Below are 16,972 nucleotides of genomic sequence, written 5' to 3'. Positions count from 1 at the left end.
CTGGGAAGGACACAGGTTCGATCTCCCACATCCCACCTGGTCCCCAAAGCCTGCCAGGAGTGATTTCTGAGCGCAGACCCAGGAGTAACCCCTGAACGTCGCTGGGTGTGGCCCCAACACCAAAATAAATAAATAAATAAATAAATAAATAAATAAATAAATAGGAGTAAACCCCAGAGTCTTTGCACAGCATTTGCTATGGGAAGATTGTGGCATTTGATACCGTGAAAGGACATAACGGTCCACAAGCTTCTAATGTAACTGAAACAGGGAGAATACAAGTGCAAGGCAGCCAGCTATGTTCTCAATCGACGTAAGCTCCACTGAATCGAACTTTTTGGCTTTGTCCAGCTGAGGTCCCCTCAGGCAGGACAGAACCAGGCAGTGAAGGGGAGTGAGCCGAAGTCTCAGAACAGCATCCCAGATGCCACTACCCCCACCACTCTTCTGCAGAAGGTGCTTTGTGAGAGGCCCGAGGCCCCTCAATCAGCTGCAAGTCAATTGAGGACGCTGATTCTCTGTGGATGTGTAGATGTCTGTACGTGCTGTAAAAATTCCCTTTCTCTACCCCTCTAACACCTTCCTGTTTGGCCTTGAGCATTCCCCTCCTGTATCTTTTCAGCTTCATGCTCTGAGAGTCATGGTATGAGAGCTTGCAATCGAGCTGACCACATGAATCGCCTTCTTCGAGTGGATATTTGACTAGTGATTCTGAGCAGCAGTCACAGGCAATCATCACCCTGACTGCTCTTCACCAACAGATTACTTCTTCAGTTGATCACTATCGGATATTTTCCCCACCCAAGGGTCCTTTAAGTAGAAGAGGGGGAACTGTCATACATCTGTAAAACCACTTTACTTTTTCCTTTCACCTTTGTTTTTGTCTTGTTTTTTTTGGCCACACCGAGCAGCGCTTAGGGGTTACTTCTGCCAGCACTCAGAAATCGCTCCTGGCAGATTCGGGGGACCGTATGAGATGCCAGGGATCAAACTCATTTTGTCCTGGGTTGGCTGTGTGCAAGGCAAATGCCCTACACTCAGCTATCGCTCTGGCCCCTTTCACTTTTTTTTTAGTTAATTAACACAAATACCCTTATTTATGTCAACCCTGACCCCAGGTGATTTGTTAAATTCTGCCTAATAAAAGTGGCAGGGAGGGGGGCCAGAGAGATAGCATGGAGGTAGAATATTTGCCTTGCATGCTGAAGGATGGTGGTTCAAATCCTGGCATCCCATATGGTCCCCTGAGCCTGTCAGGAGCGATTTCTGAGCGTAGGGCCAGAAGTAAGCCCTGAGCATCACCGGGTGTGGCCCAAAAGAAACAAACAGAAAGTGGCAGGGAAAGCAACAGAGAAAGTAGCCTGGCTGTCTCAGTAAGATCCAAGATGACACCCCCTGGCCAAAATGAACCTTTTCCCTTGACTCTGATTTCTTGTGCCAAACTGCAAGCTGAGACCACACAGAATTACCTTCACATACCCACACCTCTCCTTAACTCACCTACCAACCCACCTACTTATTATTCTTCACCCACTTAGCAACTAACCATCATCCACCTACCAACCTACATGGTATCTAGGTGCAGCTGTGTCCCCTGCAGCTCCCTACAGCCACGTATGAAGACGCATCTGTCCAGACTTCTGCCTGCTGCCCCTGCCAGCTTATCCACACAGGCACTGTGGGACACAAGGGCATCTTGCTCAAGCCCCGATCCTAGCGGACTTCAGCAGAGCATGTCCTTGTTCTTACTTCCATTCCCATCACACTCCAGAGCAGGAGCTCTGCTGACTTGGAGGGAGGGAGGAAAGGGCCCCTATGGCTCCTAGCTCAGCGTCACCCTGGGCCTGGGTGGGACAGGGAGACAGGACAGACAGGCAGAGTTGGTCTCGGCACCAAGCAGCCACAATCCTTTAATACAAACTTTCAGGGAAGGAGCCACAGGTGCTAGCCTAAAACCAGTTCCCTGCGATCTCAGTTCCTGGCAGGGCCCTTCTGCTCCTGGAACTCCCAGGTGGAGGTGCCGCTCCGGTCCTACAGGGGGGGGGGGCTGAGCTGGGCTGGGGAGGGGACAGGGGAGGCCCCACCTCTGTCCCTTAGAGCTGGCCCCACTGCCAGGAATGCTCACCTTAATGCAGACCCCGTGGGTGGCCAGGCCCTGCCGAAGGCTGTCGCAGGCCTCCAGAAGTTGTTGCCTTGGGCCGTCACCAGGGGTCAGTCCGGGGCCCAGGGCCACCTGGCGCACAAGGCCCCGGAAGCAGACCAGCTCCTCCAGCACCCCGTGCAGGGTGGCCTCTGTGCTGTCCCCTGTGACACACTGACAGGGCGTGTGAGCGAGGCCGGGAACCAGAGGGGAGACCCCACCCTGGCAGAACCTGGGCATTTCTCGCCAGCCTTACTTCACAGACCCCACCAGAGATGGAGCCCGGGGCCCCCCAAGGCCAACTATCCCATGGCCAGGGACTGGGGGCTCAGGGAGAGCAGCTGTGGTGTTTGCTGGAGAAGGGAAGTGTCTCGGGCGGGGGTGGGGCTGGCTCATCCCTGGGTGCACACGCCCCCTTGACCTGGATGAGTCTCAGAGCCCACAGAGGGCCCTGCAGAGATGTGGGAGCTGGATTGAAGGGGGCCCCAGGAGAAGGGGCAGTGCCACAAAGACACTCACGAGCAGAGCCGCCCTGGGCGACCTTCCTAGTAAGACACGGGAGGCTGCGGGCAGGCTTGAGCAAGAGACACCGCCAGATGTCCATACCCCGCGGGCACCCCAGATGGAAACTCACCTGCCTGCTGGTCAGGGATACCCCCATCACCTCGAAGAACTCCTCTAGGAAGGAGACAATAGAGCCGAACACGGCCGCACTCCTGGGGCCTCCCGGCTCCTGAGGGGCAGGGATGTGAGTGAGACAGGGAACACCACCAACCCAGGGGACAAGGACGGGGGCCAGACAGGAAACTCCACTGCCCCGGGGACACAGTGCACGCCCCCCACTACCTGGGCGAGGGCCTTCAGCTGCCGGTTGCCGTGGCCGACCAGCTCCATGGTCGCGTCCAGCGCTCGGGGCATGTTGAAGTCGTCCGCCAGTGCCGCCTTCACAGCCTGCCTGGTATGACCGAGCCTGCAGGCACAGGTCCGCTCAGCCTAGCCTGGGCACAGCTAAGCTCGAGGTGTGGCTGACCTACGTGCAGGGGCCCAGGCGACCCCGGGGTTCGTCCTCTGCTTGCCACCACCAAGGCAACCCGCACCATCCATCCTCGCCCTTGCCCGCCACACCTGTCCCACAGCTGGTCCTCCTGGATGGGCCCGCACACCAGCTGGCCCCGCATGTAGGCCCGCGCGTCCTCCAGGAAGGCAGCCACGGCCAGCAGGAGGCGCTGTGCTTCCTGTACGGCCCCGTCGCTGTAGTCAATGGCTGAGGGGCAAGAGGGTGATTAGGGGTGTCCCACAATAGCAGCACATCCTGCTGGGGTTCAGTTGAAGAGGGGAGAAGGCATGAAGAGGGCAGCCAGACCAGCGCAGGGGCTGCCGGGACAGTGGGGACACAGGGCTGTGCCACAGAAATAGCTTGGGGATTAGGGCTTGGGTATATTTTCCCAACTGGGGATCCCCACCTCCCCTCTGCTCAGGCTCACTGGATGCCAGTGCTGCACAGGGCCACACCCGGGGATGGAATGAGGGAACCAGCTGTACCACACCCCTCACCTGCCCGGTAGCTGGTCCGCATGCAGAAGAGCCGGAAGACATCAGGGGAGCAGGTTTTCAGGAAGTCCTGGGGGGACAGTGATCCCATCAATCAACTGCGGTCCCCAGCCTGGGATGTCTGAGCCCTGAAATCAGTTCCACAGGGCCAGGGTCTTACTGGCAGGGCTGGGACAGCCAGTCTGAGACCAGGAGCTCCCCCAGAAGGGCCACACATAGATCCAGGCTGCAGACACACAGTGGTATGGTCCGAGAAGTAGGGACATGGGGTGCAGGAAGTGAGGCGTGTGGCCAGTCGGTGCAGGTGCAGGATGAGGAGAAAGAGAGGGGTCAGGTGCCCCACCAGGATAGGGTCCTCGCCCCGCTGGTGACTCGGTGAGTTGGTCTTCAGGGACTCACCTTGATGGTGATGAAGTTCTTCAGGGACTTGGACATCTTTTCTGCTTGGCCTTTCACGTGCAAATGGCCTAGAAGACAGCAGGAGGCGCCATCGGGCCGTGCTCTAATTGCAGGCTGGGCTGATGACCCTCATGGGAGAAACCTGGCCCACCCGGAGCACTCTTCCATCGGTGGGAGCACCCTGGCCTTCGTGGGAGCTCTGCACGATCTGAGGACCTGAGGACAGATCCATCACCTCCACCCGCTAGTCCAGACCTAGGGGCTCCACCTCTCCCCAGGGCTCTGCATGAAAGGTGGGAAAGTGTCTCCCCAGCAAACTGCACCATGTAGGAGCGGAGGTTCCAGAACCTTCTCTGCTGCCTCCAGAGAAGCTCCTAGAACGGGACCTGGCCCAGGACATGTACACCCAAAAGGCACCGGGAACCATGGAGCCTCACTGCAGTGAGGGGGCAAGACTGGGGTCAGCAGGAGCCTCCAGGAGCCACGAGGGTTGACAAGGCCCGAGACAGTCAGGGTCCCCACAAGACTCTGTCCTTGTCATCCCTGCAGGTGGCAGGGCACAGGTGCTCCCTCCGGGGACGAGCGAGCCCAGCGTCACGGAAAACCCCCACTTGCTCTGTGGCAAACAACGAAGGGGGCCTGAGGGGTCACCCGTGAATGCAAGTGAGGTTCTCAGATAAGCCGTGAGGAGGCCCTGGCAGAGCTCAGAGGGCCACAATTCCGTGCCACACCCTGAAAAGCTGAGGCCAACCTGGGGCTTCACAGCTTCCATGGTCTGCATGGGTCAGGGGCTGGTGACACCTGGGGTGCCGGTGTCCTGCGGTCACCTGAGTGTAGGAAGTAGTTGCCCCACTGCTCACACTGGTGGAAAACCTCACACTGGGCGATCTCGTTCTCGTGGTGTGGGAAAGCCAGGTCGGCACCTCCCGAGTGGATGTCCAGGTGGCTCCCAAACACCAGGCTGCAGACAGACAGGAGGGAAGTTGGCCGCGGCCCTTCTCACGGCCCTAGCGGACGACCCAACTGGCACCCTAAGGGAGCACAACCTCCAGCACTGGAAGAATTCCTAGACCAGAGCCCAAGTGACAGCACAGCATGACAAGGAAGGCGTTTGCCTTGAATGTAGCCAGCCTGGGTTCCATACCAGCATCCCACAAGGTCCCATGAGCATCACCAGGAGTCAAGCCCGAGCACTGGGTTTGGCCCCCAAACAAGAAGTTACTTCCTAGGCTATGAAGGTAAAAATATTAAAACAAAACAAGGGGCTGGAGAGATAGCATGGAGGTAGTGCATTTGCCTTGCATGCTGAAGGACAGTGGTTCGAATCCCTGTATCCCATATGGTCCCTCGAGCCTGCCAGGAGCGATTTCTGAACGTAGAGCCAGGAGTAACCCCTGAGCGCTGTCAGGTGTGACCCAAAAACCAAACCAAAACAAAACATAACAGAAAAACAACTTATGGGGCCGGAGTACAGTGGGGAAGGCATTTGCCTTGCACACAACTGACCCAGGTTTGATCCCTGGCATCCCATCAGGTCTACAGAATCTGCCACCAGTGATACCTTAGCCTAGAGCCAGGAGGAACCCAAGCACTGCCAGGTGTGGCCCGTAAACCAAAAAAAGTGGGGGGCCTGAAGTGATAGCACAGTAGAAGGGCATTTGCCTTGCATCCCATATGGTCCCGAGTCTACCAGGAGTGATTTCTTTTTTGGAGGGTTTTTGGGTCACACCCGGCAGCACTCAGGGGTTACTCCTGGCTCTATGCTCAGAAATCGCTCTTGGCAGGCTCGAGGGACCATATGAGATGGCAGGACTCGAACCACCATCCTTCTGCATGCAAGGCAAATGCCCTACCTTCATGCTATCTCTCTGGTCCCATCCAGGAGCTATTTCTGAGAGCCACCAAGTGTGGCCCAAAAACCTTAAGCAAATAAATAAATGAATGAATGAATAATAAAAGGAGGCAAAAACCAGACCTTCCACCCAGAGGAGCAGCAGAGAAGCTGAGCGACTCGCTGGCACACAGCAAGACATTCCCACAGTCCAGCGTGGGTATGTCAGACCAGACACCCATTGAGGCCATGGGGGTGGAAGGCAGGCAGCTCTCGTACACGGAGGCTCTGGGCGCACTCTCCGGAGAAAGTTTGTTTCGGCCACACTGCAGTGCCCAGGACTCACTCCAGCTGGGTGTACAGGGTCACCCCTGGCAGGGCTTGGGGACCCTACGGGTGCTAAGAGTCAAGCCTGGGTGGGCCACATGCAAAGCAAGCACTGCATGCATACTGCTGTCCTCAGTACCTCGCCCCAGTGACAGTGTCCTTCCTTCCAGAGGTAGAGCTGGAGAATCATCAGGCCCAGGAGCACAGCTCTAGGTCCCAGTGGGACCCCAGAACTTCAGGACTCATGGGCTCCAATGCCCAGGCCCTGGCTAGCCAACTGTCCCAGGAGTGGGCCCAGCCCTTGAACACCACCAGGGAGCCACCCAAAATAATTAAAGCCATGATTCAGGACCACATACGGACACCCACGAGCACACATATATGAAATGCTCATGCAGGTCACTCTGCGCCCGCATCCCACAAGGCCTGCGCAGGCACCTTGTACCTGGCGATGGTGGAGCACTCGATGTGCCAACCGGGTCTCCCGGGTCCCCATGGAGAGGCCCAGCTGAGCTCACCAGGCCGGGTCGCCTTCCACAGGGCGAAATCACTGGGGTGTCGCTTGTCCAAGTCCCCTGCTAACGGCACACGGTAAGGAGGACAGACGGGGGCACAGACCCACTGAGGTTGCTTGGCGCCAACCCCGTGTGGACAGGCCAAGGGACACGCACCAAACTGAGTCGCCTCCCACATTGGGCACCGCCCTGTCTACACAGCAAGCAGGTGGCCCAAGAGCCCAAGTGGAGAGACGCCGACTAGAATTGGGGAGCCAACGCCGGGTGGCACACCATGATACTCACCTGGCTCCCCAGCAGCCGCAGGGCCTGGTACGCCCAACTTGCCGTAACGCCGCACCCAGGACTGCACGTCGAAGTAGACGCTGCCTGTTGGAGAGGGGGTTCAGGAGCATTCGGCAGAGGAGCACCGGCAGCTCCCTGCTCCTCTCCACCACCTGGACCCGGGCCTGAAGCAGATGTAGCCGTCATGGCATCCCAGGGTCTCCCCCACATCTACATGTGCGTTGGCACCGCACTCAAGGGCGCACCAGCTCCGCTAGCTCGCTCGCTCACTCACTCACTCACTCACTCACTAGGGGACAGTCAAGCATCCGGTTCCCAGGACCCCAAGCACAAGGCCCCCCAAGTTGGATCCCAGCACCAGCCTGAGTGCTCGGTTCAAGCTCAGAACCCGGGACTGCCGGTGATGACACTGAGTGCCTGGCAAGGACAGCCAGTCCTGTGTCACCTTGAGACGGCAGACACCACCTGGCATCACGCTTACCTCCTGCCGTGGGGTACGCGTGCCCCCGAGCAATAATAGTGCTGATGAAGGTGATGATCTGAGGGATGTGCTCAGTGACCCGCAGGGACACCGTCGGGGGGAGGACCTGCAAGACGGGATGGCCACCCCACATGAGAGGGTCACACCACAGCTGCGGGTCAGGGGTGAGTCAGTCGCTGCCACGGGGTCACATCACACCCACCCCGGCCCACCATGGACCTTTAGGGCTGCCATGTCCTGCTTGAAATCCTCTTCATAAAAGCGAGCAAGGGAGGCTGGAGAGACGTTCAACTGTGAGAAGAAAAGGAGAGAATTCGTCTGGAAGGAGGGAGGGGAGAGACGTTCATAGAGGAATGACTACACTGATGACAACTACCATGACAGTGGTAGTGAGTGAGAGATAGAAATAAAAGTTGGGTGTGGGGGAGGAGGGAGTTGGGGGCTTTGGTGCTGGGAAGGTTGGACTTGAAGGGGGTGTACTCTGCACTTTGTACAAACATGTTTGTTAACTATGGTGCTTAAATAAAGCTATTATTTTAAAAAAAGAGAGACATTCCTCTTCTACGAGGAGGGAGGGGGAGAGATGTTTATCTGTGTAGGAGAACAGGGGGATGTTCTTTGTGAGGAGAGGGGATGTCCTGAGAAGCCCTTACAGACCCAGGGCCTGGTCTCACGTTGGGCCTCTCACTCCTCAAGCCAAGGACTATCCTTCCTGGGCCCAGCACCCCACAGATGCCTGACTTCACACCTGCTATGGACGTGACTCGGGGTGACCCAAGGTTGGGGACTGCAGGTGCTCAAGTGATCCCGGAAGCTCTTCCTGGCCTGTATGTCCAGCGTCCTGGGTGTTCCTCAGCCAGAGCTCCAGAACCCAAGGCCCGGCTTATCCACCCCTGACCAGATCCAGCCAGGGTAGCGCCTCTGGAGCCCAGCCCCATCCCACCCTCACCCACAGTTCTCTCCTCTCTCCTCGGCTCTTTCTTCTTGGGCACCAGACCAGGCCACGCAGCCTTGGGGACCGCTCAAGGGAAGGGCCTGGACTGCACCAGTGTGCAGGCCAGGACGAAAGGTCCCCCCAGTCTCTCACCTCCCGGGCCCTGCGGATGATCTTGTCATCCACGTCCGTGACCCCCATCACCATCACCACGTTGCAGCCGAACACCCGGGTCAGCACCCGCCGGATGAGGTCGAAGCGGACGTAGGAGCTGTAGGGCGACACAGAGCTGGAGGGGGGCAGACGGGAAACGGGGGCTACCGCCCAGACCCCCCATGAAGCCACTCCCCGAGCCCTCAGGGCTGTGCCCACCTGTGTCCACTCTGACTCCTGGGCTAAAGAAACCTCAATGGCCAGGACAGCACCATCTCCCAAGCAGGCTGGGGAGCTGCTCACACTCAAACACACACAGACTACAGCCACACTCATTCTCTCATACTGAGGCATACTCGCACGCAGTCACACCGTGGGTCCCTGTGGCTCCGATCTCTGTGCTCAGACACTGACCCCATCACCGTTCGTCCCCTCCGGGCCCCCAAGCTGGGAAAGTCTGGCAGGACAGGGCAGGGGAGGCTTGAGGGTCGAGCACAAGGAGCAGGCGGTGGGTGCGGGGTGTCGGGCGTGCACAGAAGAGCTAAGAGGGCTGATGCCCCTTGCCCCAGGGGAACACAGGACAGGGCAGGTCCAGGGTCCGAGAGGTGGGAGCAGGCCGACTTCGGCCTCAGCCCGGGGGTCCCCTGAGGCACGGCCCAGGGTGTCAGGAGGCTCAGGGGGATCTTCAGGTCCCGGGGGCCCAAGACACACACACACACACACACACACACACACAGGCACACCACACAACACACACACACACACACACACACACGAGGCTCAGGGGGATCTTCAGGTCCCGGGGGCCCAAGACACACACACACACACACACACACACACACACACACACGAGGCTCAGGGGGATCTTCAGGTCCCGGGGGCCCAAGACACACACACACACACACACACACACACACACACGAGGCTCAGGGGGATCTTCAGGTCCCGGGGGCCCAAGACACAGACACACACACACACACACACACACACACACACACACACACACACACACACACACACACGAGGCTCAGGGGGATCTTCAGGTCCCGGGGGCCCAAGCACAAGCCACACACACACACAGTGTGTGGAACCCCGACGGGCAGGCAGCGCGCCGGGTCGGGCCTCACCAAGCGTGGCCCAGGTGCGCGCGGTCGTAGACGGTGGGCCCGCAGCTGTACCTGCGGCGGAGAGGAGAGGAGAGGGTCGGAGCCCGGCCCCCGGCCCCCGGCCGCGCAGCCCGCCCTCCCTCCCGCAGGCGCTACCAGGAGGCGGCGTCCGCGCGGGCCACGACCAGGCGCTCCTTCCGGCGCGTCAGGCTGTTGTACACGCGGACGCCCGTGTCGTGGCCCGCGGGCCGCAGCCAGCCGGGTCCCCGCGGCCCCGACGCCGCCCGTGCCAGCGAAGGGAGCAGCGGCGGCGCGCGCGTCCACGGCATGACCGCCGGCCGGCCGGCCGAGCGAGCGAGCGAGCGAGCGAGCGACCGACTCGCGGCTCGCGGCCCTCGAGCGCCTCCCCGGCCGGCTCCGCCCCCCCGAAGGGCCTCCCGGCGGAAGGAAGGCGGGGACGCCGCCCCGGAAGAGGCCGGAACACCGCGCACCGGCCGCGGGGAGGCCGGCAGGGGAAGGGCCGCCCGAGGTCGGAGACACTCGCCGGGCCGGGCGAACGGAAGGAGTGGGAGCGGACGGAGGTCTCGGTCCGGGATGAAGGCCCGAGGGCCAGGGGTCCACGGGGCTCGGGCTCCGGGCTTAAGTGCCATGGCCGCTCGCCAAAGGTCAGGGGCTAGGGAGCCACGGTCAGTCGCACGGGGCCAGGGGATCAGAGGTCAGTCGTTCAGGGTCAAGGCCTAGCGGGCCGAGGGTCAAGGGCCGAGGATCGGTGGTTGGCGCTCCTGGGTCTCAGCCCCGGTGTCCAGGGTCGAGGGTCAGCGTTCGAGGGCCAAGGTTTAGGGGGTCAGCGATCAGTGTTCACGGGTCAGAACATTCCCACCCGAAGGTCAGACCGGAAGAATGACAGAAGACAACAGCAGGAAGAAAACCAACCACAAGTTCAGACGGAGGGAGGTAGGGCGTTTGCCTCGCGTGCAGGAGGGCAGGACGGTGGTTCGAATCCCAATGGCCTCCCTGTGGGCCCCGAGCCTGCCGGCAGCGATTTCTGAGCACCGCTGGGTGTGGCCCGAAACTCAAAAAAAAGGTCTGGGGTTAAGGGTCCTGGACCCTACGCCAAATGTGCCGGGTCAGGGGGCACAGGATCAATCGTCAAGGGTTAGGAGTCGTTGGTCAGTGGTCAAAGGGAAGGGTCAAGGGCCAGTGGTCCGGGCTCAAGGGTCAAGGTTAAGAGGCAGAGCTCAGTGGTCAGGGTCGGAACTTCCTTACTGGAAGGTCAGAACACTCCCATCGGAGGACCACACCGGAAGGTCAGAACACTCATACTGAAAGGGATTTTTGGGGGTCAAGTTTTGGTCAAGGTCTATGGGTCATGGTCTGTTGTCAAAGGTCAAGGGTCAGTGTTCAGGGGGGTCAACGATCAAGGGCTAGGGGTTAGGTGTCAGGGTTCCAGGTTTACAGCATTATGAATTATATGTCAAGGGTGATGGTTCAGATGTCAGGGGTCTGTGATCAATGGTTAGGGGTCAAGGGTCAAGGACCAGTAGTCAGGGTTTAAGGGTCAAGGGTTAGGGTTAAGAGGCAGGGGTCAGAGGTCAACGGTCAAGGTCAGAACATTCCCACCAAAAGATCAGACCGAAAGAAGATCAGTGCAGTCATGCCATAAGAGGTCAAAAAACTCCCACGGAAGTAGGCCACCTGCCTCCTGGCCTGCTGGCAAGCACCCTGACACCCCTCCATGTACGCTGGTACCCCAGCAAGCACTCCTGCACCACCACCCCCCCACAAGCACGCTTCCCACTCTCAGCCCCACAGGGCAAGGTTGCACCTCTTTATCATGCCTGTACCCCAATCAGAGCACTGCACCTGGATTCCTGGCACCCCGGTAGAGCTTCTGCCTCTGAGGTGACAGGCCTGCACTGGGGAGCGCGTTCTTGTTCTTTAAAGTTAAAGGTTGAGAAAACAATAAAACCTGCATTACCTCCCACCTGCTGATAGCTTGTCAATAGGTTCTTGAGGTGGGGGACGACTCATTTTGGTCCTTTCATTGGAGGACAAAAGTACTCCAATCACAAAACCTTTCCCTTTCTACAGTACTTCAAATACTCACATACACTCTAAGGAAGCACTTGTCTTGCAGCCAGCTGACCAAATGCATCCCGTGGTCCTGAGCCCCAGCAAACATGACCCTGAGCATAGAGCCAGGAGTAAGCCTGAAGCACCTCTGGGTGGAGTCCCCCCCCCAAAGAAAATTCCTGGACTTAATTCTGCAATTATTTCCAGTGAAAGCTTAAAGTAAATGGTCCTTTGTTTAAGGCTAAAAATTTGCACTTGTCTAAATTGCGAGACCTCGCTCCAGCCACATTCCTGGACGTCTCAATTCCTGCAAGATTAACAGCTTCCTGGTGCTCGCCTCCGTGCGATTTTGTAAGCTTCTCCTTTCTAGTACAATGTGTACATTCCTCCAAATACTTGGGCTATAAATTGTACGTGCCTTTGAACTCAGGCTCTCTCTCCCCTCTCTCTCTCCTCCAAGTTTTAACAAGGACCTGTTGAAAGTTGCTGAATTTTCTTTGAGGAGAGCCACGAGTTGTGCAGGAAGGAGGAAACTGAGGCAGTTAAATATCTCCTAGAAAACTCTGCTTCAGATTACATGAGGTGCCAGTACCTAAGTAATCAAACAACTCCCGGGATGGTGGGCCCTCTGTGAGTGGCGTGAAGGAGCAGGAAGGTGTGAAAACACCACTACAGAAACCCATCTCACACCTGATCTGGGGCAGCTTCGAGTCTACAGGGTCCACGAACAATAGGGCCTTAGCTTAATGATACTTTCTGTACGGAAAGATGAGCCTGTGGAGCCAGAGGATAGTACAGAAGAGAGTGCTTGCTGACACAGATTAGATCCTCAGCATCCCCTACGGATGGTGCCCCCAGCCCTGCCTGGAGTGATTCCTGCGAAAGCCAGAAGTCACTGAGCACAGCCTAGTGTGGCCTCAAAACAAAAACAAAAAATGGGTGTGTGATATGTAGGTTCTTAGCTACAGGGTGGCTACTTGTTTTTTGGCGGGGTTGGGGGACTCACATTTGAGGTGCTCAGCACTCTTTGCTCTGTGGTCAGGGATCACTCCTGACAAACCTTAGGGAACCATATACAGTGCTGAGGACTCTTCCCAGAAGGCCTGAATGCAAGCAAGGCAAAGGGCTCTAGGCCCTGTACTATCTTTTCTAGCCCCAGGCTACTCTTTCATGAGGCATTGGGGAATCATTAGGACAATAATGAGGGTCAAAGAGATAGTACAGGGGCCGGGAAGGTGGCGCTAGAGGTAAGGTGTCTGCCTTACAAGTGCTAGCGTAGGACGGACCAAGGTTCGATCCCCCGGCGTCCCATATGGTCTCCCCAAGCCAGGGGCGATTTCTGAGCTCATAGCCAGGAGTAACCCCTGAGCGTCAAACGGGTGTGGCCCAAAAACCAAAAAAAAAAAAAAAAAAAAAAAAAGAGATAGTACAGTGGGGAGGGCACTAGGCTTGCACATGGCCCATCTGGGTTTGATTCCCAGCACCCCAGTGCTGCCAGGAGTGATACCTGAATATAGAGGCAGGAGTAAGCCCTGAACACTGCTGAATGTGGCCCAAGACTAATAATAAAAAATAAAAATAAATGAGGGGCTTGAGCAATAGGACAGTGGATAGAGTTCTCACCTTGCACGCAATTAACCTGGGTTTAATCCAAGGCATCCTATATGGTACACCCCAAGTCTTGCCAGGAGTGATTCCTGAGTGCAGAGCTAGAAGTAAGTCCTGAGCACTGCTGGGTGTGGCACCCAAACCAAAAATAAGTAAAGAAATAGGGGCCAGAGATATAGCACAGTAAGTAGTTTGCCTTGCACGCAGCCGACCTGAAGTTCTAACCCTGGTATCCCATATAGTTCCCCCTGTCTGCCAAGAGTAATTTCAGGCAAATGCTCTCCCAACTGCCCTATTACTCCGGCCCCTTAGACTGCATATTAAGCTGAGGTAAAAGCGAATGGGGAAATTAATATATATTTAATATGTATAATTAAATATATTTAATTTAAAATATAGTATACGGGGCCGGGCGGTGGCGCTGGAGGTAAGGTGCCTGCCTTGCCTGCGCTAGCCTAGGACGGACCTCGGTTCGATCCCCCGGCGTCCCATATGGTCCCCCAAGAAGCCAGGAGCAACTTCTGAGCGCATAGCCAGGAGTAACCCCTGAGCGTCACAGGGTGTGGCCCAAAAACCAAAATAAAATAAAATAAAATAAAATATAGTATACATAAATTAAATAAAATGGAGTATAGGGGCTGGAGTGATAGCACAGTGGTAGGGTGTTTGTCTTGCATGCTGCTGGCCTGAGACAACCTGGGTTCAATTCCTGGCATCCCATATGGTCCCCCAAGCTTGCCAGGAGGAATTTCTGGACACAGAGCCAGGAGTAACCACTGAGTCAGTGCTGCCAGGTATAGCCCAAAAAACTAACTAAATAAATAAAATACAGTATATCTTTTTTTTGGGGGGATGGGGCACATCCGGTGATGCTCAGGGATTACTCCTGGCTATGTGCTCAGAAATCATTCCTGGCTTGGGGGACCATATGGGACGCCGGGGGATCGAACCGCAGTCCATCCTAAACTAGAACGGGCAATGCAGATGTCTTACCCTTTGCGCCATCGCTCTGGCCCCAAAATATAGTCTATGTTTTAATATATGTATGTGAGAGTGAAGAGAAAGTTAAGAGTGAGAAGCTGGGTAGGAAGATGTCACTCCTATCATACAGATCAGAACAAAGGCACAAAAACAACCTGTCGGAGCACACAGCTTAAAGTGCTGAGTTGGGGCCCCGGAGAGATAGCACAGCGGTGTTTGCCTTGCAAGCAGCCGATCCAGGACCAAGGTGGTTGGTTCGAATCCCGGTGTCCCATATGGTCCCCCGTGCCTGCCAGGAGCTATTTCTGAGCAGACAGCCAGGAGTAACCCCTGAGCACCGCTGGGTGTGACCCAAAAACCAAAACAAAACAAAACAAAAAAGCTGAGTTGGACCCCCAGCACTGCATGGTCCCCCCAAGCAGTATGAGGAGAAACCCCTTCCCCCAGCTCAGAGCGAGGGGTAGTTAGTGAGCACTGGCCACAAGTAGTGAGTCTCAAGAGATTCATGCATTGTGTTGGGGCCTGTGATGCTGGTGGCAAAAGGTTCTGGCCTGCCAGTCTGAGACCCAATCCAGGGCCAGCCATCTTGCTCATTGTCGCTGTGCTGGCTGGGACCCCCGAGACCTCATCCCCACAGCTGCAGATGGACTTTCTCCAGCCATAGCCAGAGCAGAGGCACCACTGAATGTGTGAGCCCAGCGACCACCTCAAGTGAGGATGCCAGCACCCTGGAGACCAGAACACAAAGCCCCATGAATGTGCACTTTGCACCCCTTGAGAGTACTCCAGCAGTGCTCATAGGAGGAGTGTGAGTCCCCGGGAGCGTTCTAGCTGGTGCTCATGGGAAGAGGAGTGTTTGCTCCGGGAAGCACTACAGTGGTGCTCATGGGAGGAATATGAGTTCTGGGAAGCTCCCGCAGTGCTCACGGGAGAACTATGAGTGCCAGGAAGTGCTCTGGTTAGTGCTCATGGGGGAAGGACTTTGAACCCCCGAGAGCTCCTGTGCTAGTGCAGAAACTGGAAACCAAATGGGTGGGTTCATATGCAAGGCAAGCATCCCATCCACTGTATTACCGCTCAGATTCAGTGTTATTGAAAGTGTGCTACTTTCTTTTCTAGCAGAGAAATGTGTTGGCATTTATTCTGACTATCTAAAAACAAACAAAAAATGTATATTTATGGGTACAACATAAGGCACTTGCCTTGCACATAGCCAGCCTGGGTTCGATCCTTGGCACCAAGTCTGGTCAGCACACAGAGCCAGCACAAGAGCACAGAGCTCGTGTAAGGAATAAGAAGTAAAAAGGAGTAAGCCAACACAAAAACAAACAAAAATAATATGTTTATCTCTGATTTTTTAATTCTAAATTGAGAACCTCAACTTCTGAGCACATAGCCAGGAGTAACCCCTGAGCGTTACCGGGTGTGGCCCAAAACCAAAAAAAAAAAAAAAAAGAAGTTGCTCCTGGCTTCTTGGGGGACCATATGGGACGCCGGGGGATCGAACCGCGGTCCGTCCTAGGCTAGCGCAGGCAAGGCAGGCACCTTACCTCCAGCGCCACCGCCCGGCCCCTAATCTCTAGTCTTAAATGCAAATAAACACTGCTATTCATTCCAGAGCCAATAGATTCAAGGTTTTCTTCCCTGTTACTGGATCCCCCACTCCCTTTTTTAATACTTTACTTTTTTGGTCATACCCATAGGTGCTCAGGGGCTCTTCTGGCTCTGTGCTCAGGAGTGATCCCTGGTGGTATTCCAGGCTCATTTTGGTTACTGGCATCTAACAGGTGCGAGAAGAGCGCTTTATCTTCAGTGCTAGCTCTCCCGCCCCAATGATAACTGCATTTTTCAATCATCTATATACTTAGAGGAAAAGGCATGTTTTTCCTTATTTAACTTTGAACCTTCCTATTCCGTATACGTGTTTCCCCGTAAATAAGAATAAAACCGGGCCCGAAGAGATAGCACAGCGGCATTTGCCTTGCAAGCAGCCGATCCAGGACCAAAGGTGGTTGGTTCGAATCCCGGTGTCCCATATGGTCCCCCCCCCCCCCCCGTGCCTGCCAGCAGCTATTTCTGAGCAGACAGCCAGGAGTAACCCCTGAGCACCGCCGGGTGTGGCCCCCCCCCAAAAAAAAAAGAATAAAACCTTTATGTGAAGACTGCTGTCTGAAATTTTTTTCTAAGAAATGAAACTTTCGGGGCCGGAGATAGCATGGAGGTAAGGCATTGCAGAGGCCGGTGGTTCGAATCCCGGCATCCCATACGGTGCCCCATGCCTGCCAGTAGAGCCAGGATTTACCCCTGAGCGCTGCTGGGTGTGACCCAAAAAACAAAGCAAAAACAAACAAAACAAACTTTCCTGTTTTCTTTTAAAGGGCCAAGTCTGGCGGTATAGATACGTGAACAGAATCATTGCCCTGCCAAAGGTCTCTGTGTGGGGGGAGTGTAGGAGGCTGGAGGGAAGACCCACTTGTTCCGTCAAGGTGTAAAGATCATTTCTCCTGGGGCACAATCCCCTGTGACCAGCCCTCCCAGGACACACACACGCCCGCCTCTGCATTTGCTGCAACGGGCCCTTCACAAAG

The 16,972-nt window shown here is 56.1% G+C and overlaps 2 protein-coding genes across 3 annotated transcripts in view; one reads left to right on the top strand and one right to left on the bottom strand.

Annotated features, from left to right (window-relative positions):
* The window catches only part of ARHGEF7 (Rho guanine nucleotide exchange factor 7), a 496,685-nt gene that overhangs the window by 312,560 nt on the left and 167,153 nt on the right, over window positions 1-16,972 (top strand). The gene's annotated exons all lie outside the window — the stretch shown is intronic.
* CARS2 (cysteinyl-tRNA synthetase 2, mitochondrial) lies at window positions 1,881-8,764 on the bottom strand. Of its 2 annotated transcripts, XM_049778130.1 has the most exons (13): window positions 8,617-8,764; window positions 7,749-7,820; window positions 7,530-7,635; window positions 7,049-7,132; window positions 6,694-6,823; window positions 4,918-5,051; window positions 4,091-4,158; window positions 3,695-3,761; window positions 3,266-3,404; window positions 2,987-3,110; window positions 2,775-2,873; window positions 2,126-2,314; window positions 1,881-2,031 (listed from the first exon to the last, which is right to left on the bottom strand). In XM_049778130.1, the coding sequence occupies exons 1-13, from the start codon at window positions 8,668-8,670 to the stop codon at window positions 1,972-1,974; spliced, it is 1,326 nt and encodes a 441-aa protein (XP_049634087.1). In that variant the 5' UTR covers window positions 8,671-8,764; the 3' UTR covers window positions 1,881-1,971. The 2 variants fall into 2 exon arrangements, with proteins under 2 accessions (XP_049634087.1, XP_049634088.1); XM_049778131.1 differs by lacking the exons at window positions 7,530-7,635; window positions 7,749-7,820; window positions 8,617-8,764 and having other exon boundaries at window positions 7,045-7,500.

This window comes from Suncus etruscus, chromosome 8 (assembly GCF_024139225.1).
Source record: "Suncus etruscus isolate mSunEtr1 chromosome 8, mSunEtr1.pri.cur, whole genome shotgun sequence".
Lineage (NCBI taxonomy): Eukaryota > Metazoa > Chordata > Mammalia > Eulipotyphla > Soricidae > Suncus > Suncus etruscus.
The sequence above is the reverse complement of the archived record's forward strand: the minus strand, read 5'-3'. Positions and strand labels throughout refer to the sequence as shown.

What these genes read in the sequence shown, in the direction of transcription:
- CARS2 (XM_049778130.1), bottom strand. Translation starts at nt 8,670, where the DNA reads ATGGTGATGGGGGTCACGGACGTGGATGACAAGATCATCCGCAGGGCC. An exon ending in AGCTGAAGGCCCTCGCCCAG is followed by an intron (nt 2,874 to 2,986) that starts GTAGTGGGGGGC and finishes CCTGCCCCTCAG; the next exon opens with GAGCCGGGAGGCCCCAGGAG. An exon ending in CCCACGGGGTCTGCATTAAG is followed by an intron (nt 2,032 to 2,125) that starts GTGAGCATTCCT and finishes CCCCCCCTGTAG; the next exon opens with GACCGGAGCGGCACCTCCAC.